This window comes from Eumetopias jubatus, unplaced genomic scaffold (genome assembly GCF_037043125.1).
Source record: "Eumetopias jubatus isolate StellerSeaLion01/CBP00866 unplaced genomic scaffold, mEumJub1_p1.0 scaffold_12, whole genome shotgun sequence".
In the NCBI taxonomy this organism is placed as follows: Eukaryota; Metazoa; Chordata; class Mammalia; order Carnivora; family Otariidae; genus Eumetopias; species Eumetopias jubatus.
In genome coordinates, this window is record NW_028274818.1 from 87,475,855 (window position 1) to 87,497,855 (window position 22,001).

The 22,001-nt window shown below is 51.9% G+C and overlaps 2 protein-coding genes across 3 annotated transcripts in view; one reads left to right on the top strand and one right to left on the bottom strand.

Annotated features, from left to right (window-relative positions):
• PLK1 (polo like kinase 1) lies at positions 1-14,284 on the top strand. 2 transcript variants are annotated; one of them, XM_028090397.2, is made up of 10 exons: positions 1-3,419; positions 4,067-4,235; positions 4,938-5,082; positions 6,159-6,252; positions 7,719-7,938; positions 11,554-11,709; positions 12,814-12,891; positions 13,090-13,244; positions 13,346-13,528; positions 13,776-14,284. In XM_028090397.2, exons 1-10 carry the CDS (start codon positions 3,012-3,014, stop codon positions 13,980-13,982), a joined length of 1,815 nt encoding a protein of 604 aa, XP_027946198.1. In that variant the 5' UTR covers positions 1-3,011; the 3' UTR covers positions 13,983-14,284. The 2 variants fall into 2 exon arrangements, with proteins under 2 accessions (XP_027946198.1, XP_087885162.1); XM_088029036.1 differs by having other exon boundaries at positions 12,814-13,244.
• Positions 12,234-22,001, bottom strand: part of ERN2 (endoplasmic reticulum to nucleus signaling 2) — a 16,863-nt gene continuing 7,095 nt past the window's right edge. Inside the window, exons 9-21 of the mRNA XM_088017067.1 lie at positions 21,779-21,926; positions 21,547-21,668; positions 20,567-20,722; positions 20,136-20,301; positions 17,910-17,994; positions 17,572-17,761; positions 17,387-17,486; positions 17,092-17,294; positions 15,784-15,931; positions 15,566-15,693; positions 14,874-14,997; positions 14,723-14,790; positions 12,234-14,637 (exon numbers count right to left, since the gene is read on the bottom strand). Of these exons, the coding sequence (XP_087873193.1) occupies positions 14,431-14,637; positions 14,723-14,790; positions 14,874-14,997; positions 15,566-15,693; positions 15,784-15,931; positions 17,092-17,294; positions 17,387-17,486; positions 17,572-17,761; positions 17,910-17,994; positions 20,136-20,301; positions 20,567-20,722; positions 21,547-21,668; positions 21,779-21,926 (1,845 nt within the window). The 3' untranslated portion in view covers positions 12,234-14,430. The remainder of the gene's footprint in view (positions 14,638-14,722; positions 14,791-14,873; positions 14,998-15,565; positions 15,694-15,783; positions 15,932-17,091; positions 17,295-17,386; positions 17,487-17,571; positions 17,762-17,909; positions 17,995-20,135; positions 20,302-20,566; positions 20,723-21,546; positions 21,669-21,778; positions 21,927-22,001) is intronic.

Sequence of the window (22,001 nt, forward strand, 5' to 3'; positions counted from 1 at the left end):
GGGGCCCGAAGACTGTAACAGTGGAGAAGAGTACTGGCACCTGGGGAGCCTTGGGCAAGTGGGGGGGGGGCATTTATGACCTTGGTTCTTCAGAACTCTATCTGGAAGCTTTCCCCTCTTCCTGACAGAAGATTCCAGAGCTGCCTTTCCATGCGCTGGAGCGCTTTGAGCTCAGACTGCTGAGCCTGTGCTCACAGCTCACAGCACTGCCTGACAACAGAGGGTCTGGGCTCCCGCACTTCCCACACAGAACGCACACTCACAAGATGCATACCTCTGTATCATAGACAAGCAGAACTAAGGGCTGGTTGGATCTTTCAGACTGAATTGGAAACTCCAGGGCAGGAGGCCGCGTGGCAGAAGGCTTACATTGGGGGTCCTGTTAACCTCCACCACCTAACATATGCCCTGCTTGAGGTACCCTAACATTGCAGACTCGTTTCCAGGGGGACCATGTGCCCTCTGGGATTCTACTTCTCTCTCTGTGCCCTCTCGCCACACTGCTTCAGCCCTGGAAGGGTTGATCTGAAGATCAGCTTGAACTTGCTGGCCACAGCCTTGCTGTACCTGAATTGGTATCTAGGACCAGGTAAAAATGAATCATACAGAAGTTTAGTTAGGGAGCCACTTGACTTTCTAAGATAGACTGTTGTTTTTATTTAATTGAGGTATAGTTGACATATACCATATCTAAAATAGACTTTTATGGCTAATGGGATTTATTTTAACTGGCTAAATGTAGGACCTCTAAGGAGCATAACTGAGATCAGTACTTCAGGTTGGTCTCATCCTTTTGCATGGGGTCCTACTGATAATAAACTTGCTGTATAGAAGCCTGGGCCAACGGCCAAGGTGGGGGCTGGTGCAGAAGAGAGTTAACAGAGTAGGCCTGAGACTGCTCTCCTTGTTTGCAGTGCTGACATCTGGGTAACTGGATTTCGGGAGGATTCTCAACATTCCCTAAATGATAAGAGTGGCTCACTGTGCCTAAACTGTGCAAACAAAATGGTTTATGCTGAATACCTTGCTTTCCTTCCAGGAATCCAGAATTTGGGTATGTGCTAGGCAGAGGGTGCCGACTTGACTGGCCCCCAGTAAAAGCCCTGGGTACTGAGTCTCTAAGGAGCCTCCCTGGCATATAACATTTCACACTTCTTATCGTAACCCACTGCTGGAGGAATTGTGTCCTGTGTAACTCCACTGGGAGAGGGCTCTGGGAAGCTTGCTCCTGGTTTCCTTTGTTCTATGCACCTTTTCCCTTTGCTGATTTTGCTTGGTAGCCTTTCGCTGTAATAAATTATAGCCTGCTGACAGTAAGACTATATGCTGAGTCCTGTGAGTCTCCTAACAAGTCGTTCAAACTGCAGAGTAGTTTTGGGGACTCCCAAGATGGCACAAGGGAGACTTTTGGGGTGTTGGTAGTGTTCTTTTCCTCAATTTGGGTGTTGCTCATGTGAGGTGGGTTCAAGTTGTGAAAATTCATTGAGCTGTAGTTATGTAAACATTTTCTCTACATATCTTAAACTTCAATAGGAAGATTACACACCACAAGGATAAAAAATAATAGCAAGTTAATTTTTTTAAAAAACCTTCCTTTTATTCAGCAAACATTTCAGTTACTCCTTTTTACTAGGCATTGCTCTGGGAGCTTGGGACATGGGCTAGGAAAGACGTCATCATCACCTCTCAGTTTATCAGGAGGCAGGTAAAGAGATACTTACCATATGGTTGATACTTGCTGGGCTCTATCCAAGACATCATAGGGTACAGGGGGGGAACAGAGAAAGGGCTTCTAACTAGGGCATTTTGCTGTTCTAGGTCTGCCACTCACGTACTTTGGGAAGTCAGGCAAATGGGCCAAGGGAGATAGCAGCGAACTATCGCAAACTAGGAAAGTATGTGGCATAGAGTTGTGGAACCTTCTAGTTTTTGTTTGTTAGGAAAAACCAAAGCTGAGGTTTTATGTAAGCTCTCTTGATTTTTAAGTGCTGTAAATGAATCCAAATTTTCAGAAGTGGGAGGCCAAACAAAACATACCCATGCAGGGTGTATGGCTGTGGCCTACCAGTTTGCTGGGCATTCTGCCAACCAGCCATCCTTCCTCTCACCAGAGACTTGGGGGTCCACTCTTTTAGACCCTGGGAAATACAGCAGTGAGCAAGCCAGACAGACAACTTTCTTGAATAGTGGCGGGGGGTGGGGGGGAGACTGGTACTGTGAGCCTCAAACATCAGTATGTGTGGGAATCACCTGGCAGTCACATTGAAAGGAAGATTACTGAATCAGGAGGTCTGGGGTAAGGCCTGAAATTTTCTTTCTAACAAGTTCCCAGGTGATGGTAATGCTGGTGGTCCCTGAACCATATGTGCTTTGAGTGGAGTTTGCTGTATATTCCGGAGGGGCTTAGGAGCAGCTGTTATTCTGAAAGTAGGGGCCTTGCCACGAAAGGGCATCTGCCTGGCAAGCTCCGTGTTTTTACTTGGGTTTTAGCTTATTGGGGTGTCTCAGAAGAGAGCTGAGGACATCAGAGGCGGGTGCCTAAAGCTGCCCTGCCAGGTCTCTATTCTCGAGTTTATAGTATAGAAGGCGGGGCGGGGGTGGAGGAAGGTGTTAGGAGAAGCTTCCTGGAGGAGGTGCATGGGAACTGCAGGAACTTCCTCGGCCGCAGAGAAAGGGAGAAACCCTGAACTCCCCCCTCTCCTTGGGCCGGGTCTCGGCATCCCCACGCCGGGTACGGTTTCCCAGGCATCCCACGTGTCTGCTGTGCGCGAGTCCCTGTCAATCAAGTCTCCCCCAGCCCAGGACAGGGTACGGGTTTAAAGGAGGCAGCGGTGCGGAGCGCTCCCATCGTGCCGCGCGGCGGGCGGGTTTGGATTTTAAATCCCCGCGGCCAATCAGTGGTGCGCAGGCTCTTGTAACGTTCCCGGCGCCGCGTTTGAATTCGAGGAGGAGCGAAGCGGTGCCAAGCCTCTGCTCAGACTCTGCTAGGTCCGCGGAGCAACTCCGGGAACATGAGTGCGGCGGCAACTGCAGGGAAGCTGGCGCGGGCACCAGCCGACCCAGGGAAAGCCGGGGGCCCCGGAGTTGCAGCTCCCGGGGCCCCGGCAGCCGCTCCGTCGGCGAAAGAGATCCCGGAGGTCCTAGTGGACCCGCGCAGCCGGCGGCGCTACCTGCGGGGACGCTTCCTGGGGAAGGGCGGCTTTGCTAAGTGCTTCGAGATCTCGGACGCTGACACTAAGGAGGTGTTCGCTGGCAAGATCGTGCCTAAATCGCTGCTGCTCAAGCCGCACCAGAAGGAGAAGATGTCCATGGAGATATCCATTCACCGCAGCCTTGCCCACCAGCACATCGTAGGCTTCCATGGCTTTTTCGAGGACAACGACTTCGTATTCGTGGTGTTGGAGCTCTGCCGCCGGAGGGTGAGTGTCGCTGCCTGGGGGCCGGGGTTTGGGGGGCTCGGGGGGCTCGGAGCTGCTAGAGAGGAGGTGCTGGGAACCTCGATCTAGGGGTTGTAAAGGCCTCGAGGAGAGGGGAGAGGGTGCTTGGCACTTGGAGCTGCTAGGGGGAGGGGGTTCCTGTTAAGTGGCGCCCGAGTCCTGTTGCTGCTAGGGAAGGCGGCTCCTGGACGCTAGGTGTTGAGCGGGTAGGAGAATCCTGGTACTGGACGCAAGGGCTTCCGGAGTTGCTAAGGGGGGAGTCCCGGGGAAGGGGTGCTGCGGTTCGGGAGCTTCCGGAGTAGGGTTGGGTCGGGGAGAGGGTGGTTGGAGCCAGACTTCGGAGCTTCCGGAAGGAGAAGCGGCTGGAAAGGGATCTCCTGCGGCGCGAAGGCCGGGGGAGGGATACTGCCGACTCGGAGCTGCCGGGAGTGGGGCTGAAAGAGGCATCCCAGGTAGGAGGCTTGGGAGGGAGCTAGTGGGAGAAGGGGTGCTATGAACGGTAGTGGCCAGGCTCGCAGCTGTCCTGGAGAAGGAATGGGGAGAGGAGCCCTGGGCTGCCTTTAATGACAAGCCCTTCCCCCTGTGCCTCGGTACCGGCTCCCCATTCCTCCTCTCCTTCCCCCACTCAGTCTCTCCTGGAGCTGCACAAGCGGAGGAAAGCACTGACTGAGCCGGAAGCCCGCTACTATCTTCGGCAAATTGTCCTTGGCTGCCAGTACCTGCACCGAAACCGGGTTATTCACAGGGACCTCAAGCTGGGCAACCTTTTCCTGAATGAGGATCTGGAGGTGAAAATAGGTGAGTGCTGGCCCTGCAGGAGGAGTGCTTGACACCCCCAGAGGCGAGAATGAGGAGGAGGAAATAGGAAGGAAACAAGGGAGGGAGGAAAAGGATGGTAGAAGTCTGGGCTGTTGATGGCCTCTAGAATCCTCTCTTTCGTACAGAAATTTAAAACCAAGAGCCCCAAACCTGTATCCTGCAGATGCATTTTTTAGTGCTTCCACACAGTACTTAAAAAAAAAAAAAAGAATTTGAATTAGTTTCCATGGATATAAATTGGGATGTTTGACATAAAAATTGGGATTTGGAACTCCTTTTAAACAACTGGGAGCTTCCTTAGTTCTGAGACAGTATCCCCTCAGGCAGCTCTTTGCTGGGCTAAAACCCCTCTGTTCCCCTTAGGCTCCCTCCGATTTGCCACAGTCCCCACCTCTCCGTTATTAACTCACAAACTTCCCAAATAGGGGTCCTGACCTTTACTTGTTGATCCCTGAGGGCCCTCCTTTCTAAGGGGAGGGGCGAGGAGGGGCGCTGGGGAGGTCCCTCCCCTGGGCCAACATGGTGGGAAGAATCTTGGACAAGCCTTGCTGCCTACAACGAGTAGGGGCCCAAGAGAGGAAATGACCCTGGTTCTTGACAGTCACACCTGTACCAGCTTTCTGCACTGCCAGATGACAGAGGCTAGCAACTGAGTACCCCCTCTTCCTCCCTCTGTCCCAGGGGATTTTGGACTGGCAACCAAAGTGGAATATGACGGGGAACGCAAGAAGACCCTGTGCGGGACTCCTAATTACATAGCTCCTGAGGTGCTGAGCAAGAAAGGGCACAGTTTTGAGGTGGACGTGTGGTCCATTGGGTGTATCATGTAAGTTGGGAGTTGTCTCAGGACGTACCTGCCCTTTTGGATGTCTCACCTGGCTGACTTTATCCTTTGGCCCTTTCTGGCTATGGAGAGGCTGCTCCAGAGAACAGATTGCCCAAAAACAAAGCCTGGTTTCCATACCTTTCCTTGTCACTGGTGTATCCTGTGGGATTCCTGCAGCAGCCTGGGCTAAGGCACTGGGGAAGAGGGCTGGGAGGCCTCCACAAACCTGCTCTAGGCCCTTGCTACTCAAAGTGTGGTGCAAAGGGCTGCAGCATCACCCAGGAACTTGTTAGAAATGCAGACTCTCACTGGCTCAGAATCTGGATTTTAAGATCCCTGGGTGATTTCCAGGCACAATGAAGTCTGGATCAAGGCCTCCCGAGGTGGGTGGGTGGTGGGCAGAGGGTTGGGCGTTTTTGGGTGTTCTCTTTTTTATTGTTGTTTGCCAGGGTACTGGTAGGAGGAGAAGTGAGTTGTAGCAGTGGCTTCCGTACTTCTTTGCAGTAGAGCTTTTTCAAATGAAAACTTCATGTCTTGAGTGCAGAACTATCAAAGTGGAGCTGCCTCGATAGGGGCAGGTAGCCCATGCACTGGGACCTGTTTTGTTTTGTTTTGTTTTTTAATATATTTTTTTAAAGATTTTATTTATTTATTCACGAGAGACGGAGAGAGAGAGAGAGAAGCAGAGGGAGAAGCAGGCTCCCAAGGAGCAGGGAGCCCGATGCGGGACTCGATCCCAGGACCCCAGGATCATGACCTGAGCCAAAGGCAGATGCTTAACCATCTGAGCCACCCAGGCGCCCTGGGACCTGTTTTGTACTGGCCGGCAGCCTTTGGGGCCCTGGATTCCTGTAGGCTCCAGCTGAAAAGTCACTACAAGTCTTAAGAGTCCTGGTGCTGTCGCCTGTCTTCTCCTGAGGGCTCAGCCCCACCCGTGTCCTGGCTCCTGTGGACTTGAGGACTATCCTTGGGGGCCCCAAAGTCAGAGTTTCCAGATGCCAGCCCTGAGATGATTTCTCTGGCAGGTAGGTTTTGGCTGGGAGCCTCAAGCCAAATCAGCCCGCTTGTGCTCACAGGTATACATTGTTAGTGGGCAAACCACCTTTTGAGACCTCTTGCCTCAAAGAGACCTACCTCCGGATCAAGAAGAATGACTACAGTATTCCCAAGGTGACTAAAACTTTTTTTTTTTTTAAGTTTAAGTTTATTTTGTGTTTTGGGGTTATTTTTCCCCAAAAGCTGTTTACTGAGCCCAGCCATATCCTGGGGACAGAGATAGGTCAACCCTACCCCTAGGGTAGCCACAGAGCTTTGGTGGATCTGTGTTTGAAATTACAGAGCTTGACATGTGTACACAGAGGCATTTTTTCTAAGGGGGGAGAGTTTGTAGATTCCCAGAGGTTGGGTAGATAACCCAAAAGATGTGGAAAGAGAAAAAAAAATGGGGAGGGAGTAGGCGGCAGACACAGAAGTGCTGCTTAACCTCTGGAAATGGACCTTCTTGATTTAACTAGGCTCTGCCACGTAGCAGCCAGATCACAGTGGGCAAGTGACCTGAATCTCTTGAACTCTAGTTTCCCATTTATAAAAGGGAGCAGCTCGTGGGGTGCCTTGCATACAGTAGGCACTCACAGAATCCTGAACCACCGTGAATCCAAAGTGGTGCGCATTTTCACAGCCACTGGCATCAATGCACTGGAAAGGAACAGCCTGTTTCTGCAGAAGCCTGACATGTGGCTGCTTTCCGGTTTGGTATCTTTGACTCCCGTGAAGTCAAGGGCCATAAGGACAGACAGATGAAATCTGTCATGACATGTGGCTGCTTTCCGGTTTGGTATCTTTGACTCCTGTGAAGTCAAGGGCCATAAGGACAGACAGACGAAATCTGTCACGAAGGGTCATTTAACTGTCAGATGGACAGACCCTGGAGGGTTCAGAGTGGGTGCGCAAGACCACCCCAGTGCTTTGGTGTGGATGCTGGCTTCACCACTCATTAGGTATGTATTCTTAGGAGGGGCACTTAACCTCTCTGTGCTCCGTTTCTTCCTCTGCAAAAAAGAGATCGTAATAGAGACTCCACCCCTTAGATGTTTTTGTGAAGGGTCGGTGAGTTAATATGCATGACGTGCTTGCAACGCTGCTGGCACATATTAAGTGCACAGCTAATGCTAGGCTGTGACTATGCCTTTGACCTGTGCTAGGTTACCCCCCATCAAATCCTAGTAGGACTCCAGGCTTGGTGCTATGTCCTTGCTTTCCAGAGGAAGATACAAAGTCCTGAGCAAGTCGGGTCCCTTGCCACAGCTGCTGTTAGGGAGAGTACTGGGACTTAACCAGGTCTTTATGACCCCCCAGCCTGTGTTCTCAAGTGCTATCCTAGTGGTGAGCACCTTAAGTTACTCGAAAACAAATTCAGGGGAAATCCAATGAATTTTGAGTCTCAAAAGGAAGGAGAAGTGATCATTCTCACAGCTTAGGTTGACATTTATCAACTCAGTAAAGCCAATATGGGGAACCTGGCAAATTTATGGCCATTGAACATGGCTTATGTGGGCCAGGGGCTGTGGTGCCTTTTTGACAGACTGCACTCGGGTCCTCCATCATGTCCTGCTCACGGCCCTCCCTCTCTGCACCAGCACGTCAACCCTGTGGCCGCCTCCCTCATCCAGAAGATGCTTCAGACAGATCCTACTGCCCGCCCCACCATTCATGAGCTGCTCAATGACGAGTTCTTTACCTCTGGCTACATCCCCGCCCGGCTCCCCATCACCTGTCTCACCATTGCACCCCGGTTTTCCATCGCTCCCAGCAGTCTGGACCCCAGCAGCCGGAAACCTCTCACAGTCCTCAATAAAGGTAAAACAGTAGACCCCCAGAGAGAGCCTAGGCTTCAGATGTGTGGATGGGTGGCCCCCAGAGCCCAGGCGTGCAGTAGGACCTGTCTGTCCTTGAATCCACAGCCCCCACCCCCCACCCCCGAGCAAAATGCCCTTCCCCTGGGTGGGCCCTAGTGGGAAAGACACACTTTAACCCTGGCTGGATCATACCTGTCCTGCCCAGAAAAAGGAGAGTGGACTGAATGCCATGCCCAAAAAACTCTTAGCACTTAAAAAATTCCTAACATCACAATTTGATGGTTCATTGAAAAAAAATATGAAAAATTTCAAATATATATGTAGGGCATAATGCAGTGGACCCCCACACCCCCCCACATTCAACAGTCAGATTATGAAAAGGTGGAAGAATAACAAAAGCTCCCTTTTCTCCACCAATTAATATTTTTCTACACTTTATCTTTCTCTTTTTAGTGTATATAAAGTTATATGTGTGTGTTTATGTGCGTGTGTATGTATATACACCCACTTTTTTTCCTGAACTACTTAAAAGTAAGTTGTATACATCCTGCCCTTGACCACTTAATACTTAGTGTATTTTTCCTAAAGACAAAGATTCTTTCACATAACCACAGCATGTGACACAGTGAGCAAGTTCAGGAAATTTAACACTGGTACAATATTTTGTCTACTGTGGAGTTACTACTTTTTGTAATTTATGGGTGTCCAGTTCAAATACAGTTTTATATGATTTTTACTTCTTTGATTTTATTCTTGTGTTTCAACTGACAATCTTGTTTCCTCATACTATTATACATACATTTTTCAACATCTATTAACTAGTTCCTCTTATTTTTTTTAATGTTTTAGCTTATTCAAGTTCCATTTGTCCTTAGAATATTTACTAAGGATATTTAGTGTTTTTAAAAAGGTTGTTTGAAATACTTATTTTCTTCTGTGTGGATATAGCACCAATTTAATATATAAATTCATTTGTTTCTGTTGTAATCTAATACTGTTTTGGTTTTTGGTTTTGGGGGGTTTTTTGGTTTTGGGAGGTTTTGTTTTGTTGGTTTTTGGGAGGGGTTTGGTTTTGGGTGTTTTTTTGTTTTTTTTTTTTGTTCTTTTTTTTAAAGATTTTATTTATTTATTTGACAGAGAGAGAGTTAGCGAGAGCCGGAACACAAGCAGGGGGAGTGGGAGAGGGAGAAGCAGGTTTCCTGCAGAGCAGGTAGCCCGATGCGGGGCTCAATTCCAGGACCCAGGGATCATGACCTCAGCCGAAGGCAGACGCTTAACAGCTGAGCCACCCAGGTGCCCCAAGATTATTTTTCTTTTTGAATTTTTGAACATAAAGCTTTTTTTTTTTTTAAACTTATACTGGAAATTTTCTTTTTTTTTTTTTTAAAGATTTTATTTTATTTATTTGACAGAGAGAGACACGGCGAGAACACAAGGAGAGGGAGTGGGAGAGGGAGAAGCAGGCTTCCCGCTGAGCAGGGAGCCCAATGCGGGGCTCGATCCCAGCACCCTGGGATCATGACCTGAGCCAAAGGTAGACGCTCAATGACTGAGCCACCCAGGTGCCCCATATGCTGGAAATTTTCAAACTTCCCCAAAAGTAGAGAGAACTAACTGGATGAGGAATCCCCATGTATTCATCATCCATTTTCAGTAGTTAGCAACATTACCTGCCTATACATGGTTTTATCCATTTCTACCTTCTCCCCTTTTTTTGCTAGAGTTTTTATTTATTTATTTATTTTTTAAATATTTTATATATTTATTTGACAGACAGCAAGAGCAGGAACACAAGCAGGGGGAGTGGAAGAGGGAGAAGCAGGCTTCCCACAGAGCAGGGAGCCCGATGTGGGACTTGATCCCAGGACTCCAGGATCATGACCTGAGCTGAAGGCAGCCGCTTAACGACTGAGCCACCCAGGCGCCCCTATTTTTATTTATTTTTTTAGAGAGAGAAAGCACACGCAGAGAGTGGGGAGGGGGTGGGCAGAGGGAGAGGGAGAATCCTAAGCAGACTCCACACCCAACGCAGAGCCTGACATGGGGTTTGATCTCTTTTTTTTTTTTAGTATTTTATGTATTTATTTGAGAGAGGACCCTGTCATCATGACCTGAGCTGAAGGCAGATGCTTCACCCACTGAGCCACCCAGGCGTCCCAGGGGGCTCAATCTCATGACCCTGAGAGCATGACCTGAGCCGAAATCAAGAGTCAGATTTTTAACCAATTGACCCACCTAGGTCCCCAGCTAGAGTTGATTTTTTGGGGGCTTCTTTTTTTTTTTTTTTTTTAAGATACATATTTATTTAAGAGAGAGACAGCCTGCAAGCGAGGGGGTTGGGCAGAGAGAGAGAGAGAATCCCAAGCAGGATGCCCCTCTGAGTAGGAAGCCCCACACGAGGCTTGATCTCACTACTCCGAGTCCTGACCTGAGCCAAAATCAAGAGTCGGTTGCCCAGCCGACTGAGCCACCTAGGCGCCCCCTTGCTAGAGTTTTGTTTTTTTTAAAGATTTTATATATATATTTATTTGAGAGAGAGAACAGGGGAGGGGCAGAGGGAGAGGGAGAAGCATTCTTCACTGAGCAGGGAGCCCAACATGGGGCTCAATCCCAGGACCCCGGGATCATGACCTGAGTTGAAGGCAGATGCTTAACCAACTGAGCCACATAGGTGCCCCTTTGCTAGAGGTTTTTTTGTTTCTTCCTTTTTTTAAAGATTTTATTTATTTATTTGACAGAGAGAGAGAGTACAGGCAGAGGAAGAAGGAGGCTCCCTGGGAGCCTGATGTGGGGCTCCATCCTAGGACCCTGAGATTATGACCTGAGCCAAAGGCAGACACTTAACCAACTGAGCCACCCAGGTGCCTCCTTTGTTAGAGTTTTTAAAGCAAATCCCAGATATCTTATTATTTCACATTTCAGTTCTTACCACAGGATAATTTTTTAAATTAAAAACTCTGATCTTAAAAATATTAGAAGACAAATTTCATATTCTACAAGGAGAACTAGCACATGTTGGTGGGGAAAGAAACATTAGAGCATAAAGATAAAAAAAAAAATCATCCAGGCTTTTCTAACCCAAATATAACCAATGAGAAGAATCTCAAAGTGTATCTTTTCAGACACTTTGGACATCTATATAAAACTTGGGGGTGGAAAAAAGAAATCTCATGTTTTCATCAAATGCCTGCTTAATCCATTTTGTTGATGAGCTGTGTACAATCTACCGAGCCCTCCCATTTTCTTGGATTTTAATTCTTGGCCGGGCAGCTCTGAGCTGGTGGTGCCTTCATGCTGTCTCCTGGAGTGACTGGTGATGTCCTGCAGGGCCCAGGATTGGGGCAGAGGCCAGAGCATCTGAAGCTCTTTGGTGTGTGTGGTCATGAAGTCTTCCTTAAGGGCTTGGCTTCGCCCTGGAGGTATGAGTATCATACTGCTGTCACATGAGTGCGGCATCTGCTGCTCTATACCCGTCACTGACACAGTTTACCCAAAGCAATGGCAGCCAAAATAATTTTTCTCTGGGGAGAGTACCAGCTGTGGCAGAGGGTCCTATGCCCCTCCCAGCCTGCTGCCTTTGTGCCCAGCTAGTGACCATGCGTCATCTTTTTCCTAGGCATGGAGAACCCCATGCCCGAGCGGCCCCGGGAAAAAGAGGAGCCAGTGGTCCGGGAGACCAGTGAGGCGGTTGACTGCCACCTGGGCGACATGCTGCAGCAGCTACACAGCGTCAATGCGTCCAAGCCCTCAGAGCGGGGGCTGGTGAGGCAAGGTGGGCATGGTAGGGGCCTGGGGATGGGGTTGCCTGCGCACCTGGAGAGGGCGGGGAAGTCTCTGCTGCAGTGTGTCCCGGGCTTGTCCGGGCCCAGTCTCCATAATATCGTTAGTTCCCTGGTTTTCTATGGATTAAAATCCAAATGGGTTAGCCTGGCATTGAAGGCCCCGCCTATCTTTTTCTGATTCATGTGTTCTGCCTCCACCAGTGCCCCGTCATTCAGCATCTCCATGAGCTACCTTATACATCTGCACATGCTCTTTCTGCTGTTCGGTGGATTCCTGCTTAGTCTTCAAGAGCCTCAGGGCTCTTGCTTATACTGTTCCCTTCTTCTGGAATGTACTTCCTCCACATATGTGCAGGGCTCACACTCGGCTCCTTCAGATGTCTGCCCCATGACAATTTCCCTGGCCCCCCACTCCTAGCACTTCTCACCCCCCCTGTATTTAAATAAGGGATTATTACATGCACTGAACACAACATTTTTTTTTTAAGATTTTATTTATTTGAGAGAGAGCACAAGCAAGGGGAGAGGGAGAGGGAGAAGCAGGCTCCCGGCTGAGCCCTACACAGGGTTGGATACCATGAACCTGAGATCATGACCCGAGCCAAAGTCAGACGCTTAACGGACAGAGCAGGTGCCCCTGAACATAACATTTTGATGTATTTGGAATTGTATATATTCTAACAATTTCTTAATCACTCAGAACCAAAAAATTAGATAATCCATCAGCCACTGACTCTCACCACAATAGAAATAACATTTTGTCCATATTTATGTTGATCAGCCTCTGTCCCTATAACGAGAATGTAAGTTCCATGAAGGCTGGGTTTTATGCCATCACTCACTGCACCTGTGACAGTGCCCGGCACAGGGTGGGCCTTTGATCAGTGGATGGACTGAATGAACTGGAACTTGTCTGTCCTGCTGCTTGCCAGGGCTTGGTGGTGGCACAGGCCCTGCTTGGCTCTTCCTGGGGCCCCAGGCCTTGGATGGAGCCTGGGTGGGGTGCCCAGCAATCCTCCCTGGCATGGGCTACCTGAGTGGACCGGAGGGGAAGACTCTGGTGCTGACCAACCATGTGTTTGTTTCTGTCGCAGAGGAGGCTGAGGATCCCGCCTGCATCCCCATCTTCTGGGTTAGCAAGTGGGTGGACTATTCGGACAAGTATGGCCTTGGTAGGTTGCTTCCAGAATGGGTGGTGGCTCAGGTACGGCCCAGTGACCCTTTGAGCTGTTCCAGGCTCTTACCTTTTTTGGCTCCTTGGTCCTCTGCTGCCAACAATCTCCTGTCTCCCTCCCAGGCCTCTCACTTCCAGCTCCCAGTGCCCCCCTGCTCCCTTCTCCCCCTTCCTGAGGTCTCCCTCCACCTACCAGGGTACCAGCTATGCGACAACAGCGTGGGGGTGCTCTTCAATGACTCGACACGCCTGATCCTCTACAATGACGGCGACAGCCTGCAGTACATAGAGCGTGATGGCACAGAGTCCTACCTCACCGTGAGCTCCCATTCCAACTCCCTCATGAAGAAGGTGAGCGCTGGCTGGTGGCCGCGGCCTGCTGTTGCCGGGAGGGAGGCATGTCCCGGGGCTCTGGCTCCAACTCTGGCCTCCCTCCCTCCCTTTCCAACCAGATCACTCTCCTGAAATATTTCCGGAACTACATGAGTGAACACTTGCTGAAGGCAGGTGCGAACATCACACCCCGGGAAGGCGATGAGCTCGCCCGGCTACCCTACCTGCGCACCTGGTTTCGCACCCGCAGCGCCATCATCCTGCACCTCAGCAATGGCTGTGTGCAGATCAACTTCTTCCAGGTGAAGCAGGGTGGGGAGAGTCGGGGTGGGGTACCTGTACCCATCCACAGGCCCCTGGAGTGGGGTGGGGAATGGGAGGCGTGGGACCTGTGCTTGGCATCAGGCAGTAGGAAGAGCATGAGGCAAGGTGGGATGGGAACCCCTCGTCAGCTGTGGTGTCTCCCCTCTGCTCCCCTGCATGCACTAGCAGCTGGGACCTTCAGGCCATTGGTAACTCTGTCCGTCTTCCCCCCCGCTTCCCTCCTAGGACCATACCAAACTCATCCTGTGCCCGCTGATGGCAGCTGTGACCTACATCGACGAGAGGCGGGACTTCCGCACGTACCGCCTGAGCCTGCTGGAGGAGTACGGCTGCTCCAAGGAGCTGGCCAGCCGGCTCCGCTACGCCCGCACCATGGTGGACAAGCTGCTGAGCTCCCGCTCGGCTGCCAGCCGTCTCAAGGCCTCCTCATAGGCCTTCCTCCCCTCCGGACCGGCACCGCTTCTCACCCCCACAGCACCTTGGCCCGCACTGGTTAGCAACCTTCGTGCCGTTTTCTAGAATGTGCCCTCCGGCCCTGGGGGCTGGGGAGAGTTCTACATCCTTGCTGGTGGGGGTCGCCGTGTTAAGTTATTTTTGTACATGTTCGGGTGTGGGTTCTACGGTCTCTTGCCCTTCTCCCTCAGCCCCACCATATGCATTGTACAGAATACCGCTCTTGATTCTGGGACTGCCCTTTCCTTGCCTTTATATACATTAAACACATGTGAATCTTCTGTTTCTTCTGTAGTCCCTGAGGGTGCCTGGCTTCTGGGCTCTGGGTGCGTCTTTGCTCCAGAAGCCCCAGGCTGCTGAGATTTGGCCAGTCTTTTCTGTCACCAAGGCCGGCCTCAGCCACGGGCCCACCCACTGGCTGGTGGCCTCAGCTCCCAGCCGGGCATGGCTCCCTGGCCCTCGAGGCTGGCGGGTAGTAGGGCACGAAGAGACTCTCGGAGGCACAGCACCTCATGGCGCCATGTGTGTGGACCAGCAGTCGTGGGAAGCGGGCTGTGAAGTACTGGACGAAGCTGTCAGGGACGTGGCCGAGCGCCTGCTGGACCTCTGTCGGGAGCTCCCTGTAGTGGTGTCTCTGGAGGGAGGTAGAGAGAGAGCCCCCACTCAGCCGTGACCAGGCTGCCCCGTAATCCAGGCCCTGTGCAAACCCTAGGGCACACCTTGTTCCTCATAGCACGGAGCAGGTCTCGCACTGACGTCCCCTTATACGTCCGGAACCGTCTCAGATCTGTGGGCAGGAAACTCCTTGGCAAGGCTGCCCCCGCTGGGTTCCCCTCCGTCCGGCGGACCCACCCCAAGGCTGGCCTCTACCTGTCCGCAGCGGCACAGAGATGTGCTTGTGCCAGTCACCCCGGACCACCGTGGGGCCCCCTGCCTCCAGCGCCGTCACCAGGGGCCCTTGCTCAGACTCCTTCTCCAGCCAGTCACTGACGTCCTAGGACCCCACAGAGCTCTTGAGCCTCATAAGCAGTTTCAGAGGCCACAAGGCCCGTAAGTGCCCTATGGCTTGGGGGAACCAAACAGCAAAAGCTTCTTGGTTTAGGATAAGGATTGTTGCCCCTTGAGTACAGCTTCCCGGTGCCATGTCTCCATGTTACCTGACAGGTCTTCATCAGCCTGTGAGGTAAGTACTGTTATCCCCATTTTACAGATAAGCAAACAGGCTCAGAGGCACCAAGTCCCTTGCTCAAGGTCACACAAGTGGGATGGGCTATCTAGGCACCGTTGTAGCATGAAGTGACAACTAGGGTTGAATGGCATGGGGTCTGTGTCACCCAGGGGTGGGGGGGGCGGGTTGGAGGCTGGGGCTGGGAAGTCTGGTAGTGAGCACACCGTGGAGTGCCAGCCTGGCAACGTCTAGGCCAGAGCTTGGTTCAGAGAAGGAGCTGGGCTTTCTGGAACAGACAAGTGTCTCTCCCCAGCCACTCTGGCTTCCCCTTTCTTATCACTCGGCACCCAAACTTGGGACTTATTTGGGGCCATCCCCCAGATTTGCCTCTGACCTGGAAGAACTGGAGCTGCTTTGCTCTGCTCCAGAAGAAGGGGTGGGCTAGCACCTGGTGAGCCGAGGGGCGGGCCTGCGGCAGGGGGCTCAGCATATCCTCCACCAGGTTCCTGGCAACCACCTTGTCTGCAGGGACAAACGGGAGGGATGGCTTCAGGCCTGCCCAGCCCCATGCCCTGCTTCCTCCCTTCTCTGCCAGGCCCTGTCCCCCCTCACCATGGGCCTCTTCCTCCAGGTGAGTCAGGCTGGGAGTCCCTGCAAGGATGTTTGCCTGGCGATAAAGACTTTCTCCAAATGGGTGGCTGCCACCAGAAAGCACATAGTAGAACACACAGCCTGCAGAGAAGATGTCCACTGCGCTTGTCTGGGGGCCAGAGAGACCAACATGAGGAGGCAGTCCCTGCTTCCAGGAAGCCTGCCCGGGTCAATTCTCCTGTGGGCTGATACGGTAGCCAGGGCTTTAGTTCAGACTAGAACTCAAGGATGCTTCCTGAGCGCCATCTCCTCGACCTGAGACCTCCACCCCTCTGCACCATTGAAAGGGGCCCTTGATTTTCATCCAAAATCTTGACCCTCCTGAGCTGCTAGTGCACGTGTGCAAGCTGCATTCCTCCAGGCCTAGCAGGTAACAAGCGAGGCTGGCCGGGTTTGAGGGACTGAAGCAGCGATGAGACCGTAAGATCTCCAGGGGACTCTCCCAGGTGGCAGAGCTTTGATTTTCCAAGAGGATCCAGAAATCAAGATTGCTATGTGAAATTTTCCAAAAGTTGAAATGCTGGCTACTAATTAAAATCTGTACAATCTCATAACATCAGATCCTGTAGTCCTTGGGCCTCCGGGTGGCCACTTCCTGCTTTCTCTTGATTTAGGCATGGCTTTGCCTAGCGGCTGACCTTTCCTATTACTCTCATCTGTGCACATGACTTCATCTTCCACCCACACACTGACAACTCAAATCCATAATCCTGGGGTCTCAGACTCAAGTGTCTCTGGGGGTCAGACCCTGCTCTGGCCTTCAACTATGTTCGCTCCTCTGGTGCTCCCTAAACCCTCTACATCCGTGGTTCTCCCTGGCTACATATTAGAATCACCTGGAGCCCGGCTCTGGGCTAGTCTGGTGGGAATCACTGGATGTGGGGCCTGGGCATCTGACTCTCAAGTTTGCCAGTGATGCTGCAGCACAGTGCAGATTGAAAACCCTTTTCTGGGTCAGGATTTTGTAATCCTGGTACTTTTGACATTTGGGGCCGGATTACTGTCATGGGGGGCTGTCCTGTGCGTTGTAGGATGTTTAGCAGCATCACAGGCCTCTACCCACCAGATGCCGGTTGCAAACCCCGATTCCCCCGCTAGGTGTGACAACCAAAAACGTCTCTAGACAGTGCCCAGTGTCCCCCGGGCAGTGTAATAGTCCCAGGTTGAGAGCCACTGCTGTACGTAAGAAGGGACGAACTATGCCACTGTAAAGATGAAGAAACAGGCTTGGCCACAGCAGGAGCGGCGCCGGGCCAGGGAAGGACTCACAGGACTGTCAGAGGGCGGGAGCTGCAAGAGCTCAGGCGCCATCCAGCCTTCCGTGCCGGGGATGCCCGAGCGGAGGCTGAAGCTGCAGCGGCCAGCAGGCAGCTTTTTGCAGAGGCCGAAGTCTGAGAGCACCACCCTGCCTCGGCCGTCAGGGCCATCAGGTCCCGTGATAAGGACGTTGGCTGGCTTCAGGTCCCGGTGCACTGAGAGCAGAGCAGAGCTGAGTGCTGTGGTGGGGAATGGGGAAGGTGGGGCTGGGACAGGGAGGGGGGGGGAGGGCGGGGCCGGATACTACCTATATGTAAGGAATGCAGGTGCGCCAGGCCACACATCAGCTGCTGCAGCGCCGTCAAGGGCTCCAGGCCCCAGCGCTCCAGCTCTGGGTTTTCCACGTACTGAAGAGGTGGGGGACAGTGTCACTGTGTAACCTGGGACCCCCACCCCGCCCCCCCCCCACTGCCCCTCTGAGCTCTGGCTCACCTCTTGCAAGGAGGCCTGGCAGAGCTCCAGGGCTATGTAGTGGAACTGGGGTCCCCGCTCGGTGCAAAAGTAGCGGAGCACATTGGGATGCCTGTCCGACTCCTGCAGCAGCTGGACCTCCCTCTGGACCAGGCCGAAGCATTCACGGAGCAGCCGCTTCACAGCCACTGCTCGCCCCTCCAACTGGCCCCTGGGGGGGTGTGGTTCAGAGAGGGAAGACATGGAAAAAGTTCCTGCATCTGCCTCAGCGAGCCTTTGAAGAATGGCCCCCCGAAAGACAGTGGCCCAAAGCGCCGTGAAAGCCGTATCTCCAGTCCAGCTTCTGGCTACCTACTCACCGGAAAACGAACGTCCCGCCTGCCCCGCGGCCCAGCACGTCCTTGGGGTTGAAGGAAATCTTGCCCACCACGGTAAGCTGCTCAGCTGAGGGGAGGGGGGCGGGCACAGTCTCAGGGAGCCTCTGCTCAGTCTAGACCCGCCACGGCCTCAACCTTTCTCTGGACTCCCAACCTCCATGCCCAGCCTGGGCCTGCCGCTTGCTCTTTGGGTGTCCTTGGCAAGTGACTTAAACCCCTATGCCCTCAGTTTTCTCATCTGTAAAGTGGGACCCATGTTGATGATCCCGCACAGCATTACTGTGGATTAAATGAATGTGTGGAAGGAGATAGATAATCCTGCTAGATTATCTTCCTTAGTCTTCCTCTTCTGGCATTTTCTGCCCAGATTTCCTTATTTACTTCCTCTGCCATTCTCCCCACCTCCACCTGTTAAACCCTTTTCATTGATGAACTGGCTTCAAATAGGAAGGTGGGCTTGGCAGCAGACAGCATGGTGAGGGTGAGTGCAGTCGCGGGAAAGACTGCCCCCCCCCGGATGGGAGGGGGCAGCAATGGGCATTTGGATGCAAACCTGTCCCAGAGTTCGTTCTAGGGTAGCAGGAGCCCCTGGAATGCCTTGGTTTCCTATTAAGAAGGATGGGGTTGGCTCAGGCAGGCAGAGGTCGGTAGACTTGGACAGTTACTGCTCTTCCCTATGGGTAGCTTGTGAGACACCCCTCACAATGACCCAGGCATGTCTCGCCAGGCTGCCCCCTGCTCAGCTCCGAGGGACACCATTCATACAGCTAAATGTACATGGGGTCCCAAGAGTTGTGCAGTATGGTGGCCCCAAGAACACTCTAATCAGGAAGGGCTGCCCACTTCAGTCTCTGCAATTAGCTCTAGGAAAAGCAAATGAGAATCCACATCTGGACCAGTGAGAAAAGTACCAAGCTGCCCCTCAGCATTGCTCTGGATTATTTTAGTAAAAATTCACTCTCATCTGTTGGCAAGATGCAGGCAATAACCTAGATTTGTGTACCCTGGCCTCTCAGGAGTGGCTGGGCTCAGGGCCTGGAAGCACAGGTGGGAGTGGACCCATTTCTGGCAGCTCAGAAGGCAGGGATAGAGTTGCTGGGCTCTGACGGACTCTGGTGGTGAGGGGTGAATGAAGGACAATGGCAAGAAGAACCACACGGTGCTTTGATGAGAGCCATCCTGGGAAAAGAGGCAGTCTGTCCTGTCTGGGAAAAGATCCAGCTCAATATGAAGACCCCAGGAGATGAGCGTTTCAGGGTGCAGTGGGTACGAGTATTATGTGGACCCACTCAGAGCCAGTAAAGTGACAAGCACTGCAACACCTCGGGGCTCAGGCACCTTCTCAGTTGCGGTGGGCACCTTCTAGATGAGCCAGTCCCTCAGGAAGGGGGGGCTGCTCTGTCTCAGCAGAGGCAGGGTGAACTCAGAGTGAATGCTGGGAGCAGCACTGAAGTGTCAGGCCAAGAGTGGGGTGGGCTTTGGCCTGAGTTAAGGGGACAGTGGCATGAGGCAGTGGTTTGAGCAGAGACCAGGAGGAGCCATCAACAGCTCATGCAAAGGACTGAGGTCAGTCCGGCCCAGAGCCAAAGAAGCAGGAGAAGTAGCCTGGACTGACCAATAAAAGCATGGGAAAGGTCCCCTGAGGCCTCCCACAGACACCAGAGAAGCTTGAAAGGGCTAGTTTATAGGATCTAATTAACAAAAGAGAAATGTTTAAAAATAAAAAGTCCTAAAGAGAGAAACAAAAGAACAAAATGACACCTAGGTAATTTACTAGTTCTGTTACCAAATATGATGTTAAACTAACACAAATATTATTAACGTCACCTAAGACTGATTTAATAATAATGATGCTGGTAACATCTCGTAATGAGGTGATACAATGAGGTGGGTGTTGTTATTCCCATTTGACAGATGAGAAAAATCGAAGCTCAGAGGAGGAAGGCAACCTGTCAAAGTGAATAGCTAGTGGAGTTAGATCTATACCCAGTTCTATCTGCACCCGAGTCCTTGAAAGTAATGATAAACAATGATGGCAGACATTTCTAGAGTGCTTAACTCCATAGGAGGCTGTAAATCCTCTCTTATTAACTCAGGCTTAAGCACCGTAAGGTACTATAGTGACTTCTAATAAACCAACTTTGAAGCTAAACCTGCTCACTCTGTTCTCTGTCCCTGACTGTGTCTTTCTTGTTCACTTAAGCTCACCTTCTGGGTCTTCAACTGGCTGGGCTTGCTCTGAGGAGCTTGGAAGGCTCTTCTGGCCCTGGGGGGTGGCCCCTGACTGTAGGGGCTGAGTGTTCTGTGAGATGTGAGGAGGATCTGCGGGTGCCAAGAGGGTCTGCTGCTGCTTCTCCACCAGCTGCTTCTGTTGCTGAAATACAGGGCCCAAGAGGACTCAGCCCTGGCCAGGTCCTGCCCCATGAGGGACCCAGCAGTGGTGCCTGAGACAGCCTGGCACTGGACCATGAACATACAGAACACAGTAGCAGGGGCTCGGGGAACTGCTGGGAGAACATCAGGCAGCAGAATCAGAGCTGGGTGAGGGAGAGAGCTGCTGAGTAGTCTTGGAGAGGAGGGTCATTGTCCCCCCAAGGAAGACCCTAAGACGGACCTGAGGTCAGGAGCCATAGGCTTACCTGCCTCATTAGGAAGATAATCCACCCTCCCAGGAGGACAGCAGTGAGGCTAGCTGCCAACAGGTCTTGGGGTCCCAGCCCTGGATATAAGTCCGGGGTTTTCTCTTCTGGATGCAGCTCCAGGTTCCAAGGTTTCTCACGGCTCAGGCTCAGGAGCTGAGAACAAAGGAACTTTCACTCTTAGCACACTGTGGAACCCCTAACCCTTTTCCATCACCCAGTACAAGGCTGCTGGTCTTAGCTAAAGGGGCAGTGAATGATTAGACCACGTGGTGGGAAACACGGTGCTCTCCATGGTGCTGAAATATCATGGTGTCCCAGGAGTGTGGTCTTCCAAACCTAGCTGATGACCAGCATCTCTTGAGGGGGAAGGGGTGGGGGGAAGTGGCATCACTAAAAAATACAGATACTCTTGGGAAATCACCAAAAAATTCAGATATCCATCTCCAGTTCAGTGAGGCCTGGGTGGGCTCCCAGGTGATTCTGATGAGCAACCAGATTTGAGAATTACCGCTTTGGGTCAGGGTTCTTTCTTTCTTTCTTTCTTTTTTAAGATTTAGTTATTTATTTGAAAGAGAGAGAGTGGGAGGGTGGGTAGGGGCAGGGGGAGAGGGAGCAGGTCATGGCTGTTCTAACCTTGAACCACTAGTGATTCTTGCCCACCCTCTCCCAGGAGAGCTTGCTTTTATAGTTTTTCTGTTTACATTTTCTAACCTGATAAATATTTTGTAATTTTTACACTGAAGAAGAATTAAAACTGTGATCCCTATTTCACAATTTAGATAATCCTTTGACACATCTAATATGTTTCTGGCAATAACAACATATATGTATGTTTTTCTTCCAGGAAATTATGTGATATCAATTGACCCACCCCCAGATGTTATTCCTAGAAGCCTGAGGGAAAGGTCCAACAGCTGCCCTCTCAACCTGCCAAGTCTCCTCCCTCCCCCCATGCCCTCTGCCCTTCTAGCACTGACCTCCAGGAAGAGGGCTGGGGCCTGTGTGTTCTCTGAGAGTCTGTTCTCAGCAGTCCCACTCTGTGGGGTGGGATGCACCCTCAGCATGGTGGTGTGCAGGACTGGGGGTGGCTCATGGTGTCCTAAGGGGCAGAGCAAAAGTCAGCTGACTGAAGGTGACCTCAGCCTTCCAGCTCAGAAGCAGGGCTCATGGGCCCTCATCTACTCCAAATTTGAACCAAAAGAATCTCACCGATGAGCAGCCACTGGCTAGGAAGGGCTACACTGCCTGAGGGGTATCTGACAGCAGTGCTAGGTGAGCCCTCTCGCTCTCCTGAGACTTGAAGTGTCACTTCTTCTGTGGTGGGGCCATTCATGGGGGCCAGGGTCAGTCCACGAGGCTATGGCAGAAGACAGAGAGTCATGAGTGAGGGAGCTCCTCTCCTGCCCCAACCCCTCTTTCCAGCCCCTCAGAG

Coding starts and splice junctions, on each gene's coding strand:
- PLK1 (XM_088029036.1), top strand. CDS start 3,012: ATGAGTGCGGCGGCAACTGCAGGGAAGCTGGCGCGGGCACCAGCCGAC. Junction 3,420..4,066: donor TGGAGCTCTGCCGCCGGAGG/GTGAGTGTCGCT, acceptor TCCCCCACTCAG/TCTCTCCTGGAGCTGCACAA. Junction 6,253..7,718: donor ATGACTACAGTATTCCCAAG/GTGACTAAAACT, acceptor TCTCTGCACCAG/CACGTCAACCCTGTGGCCGC.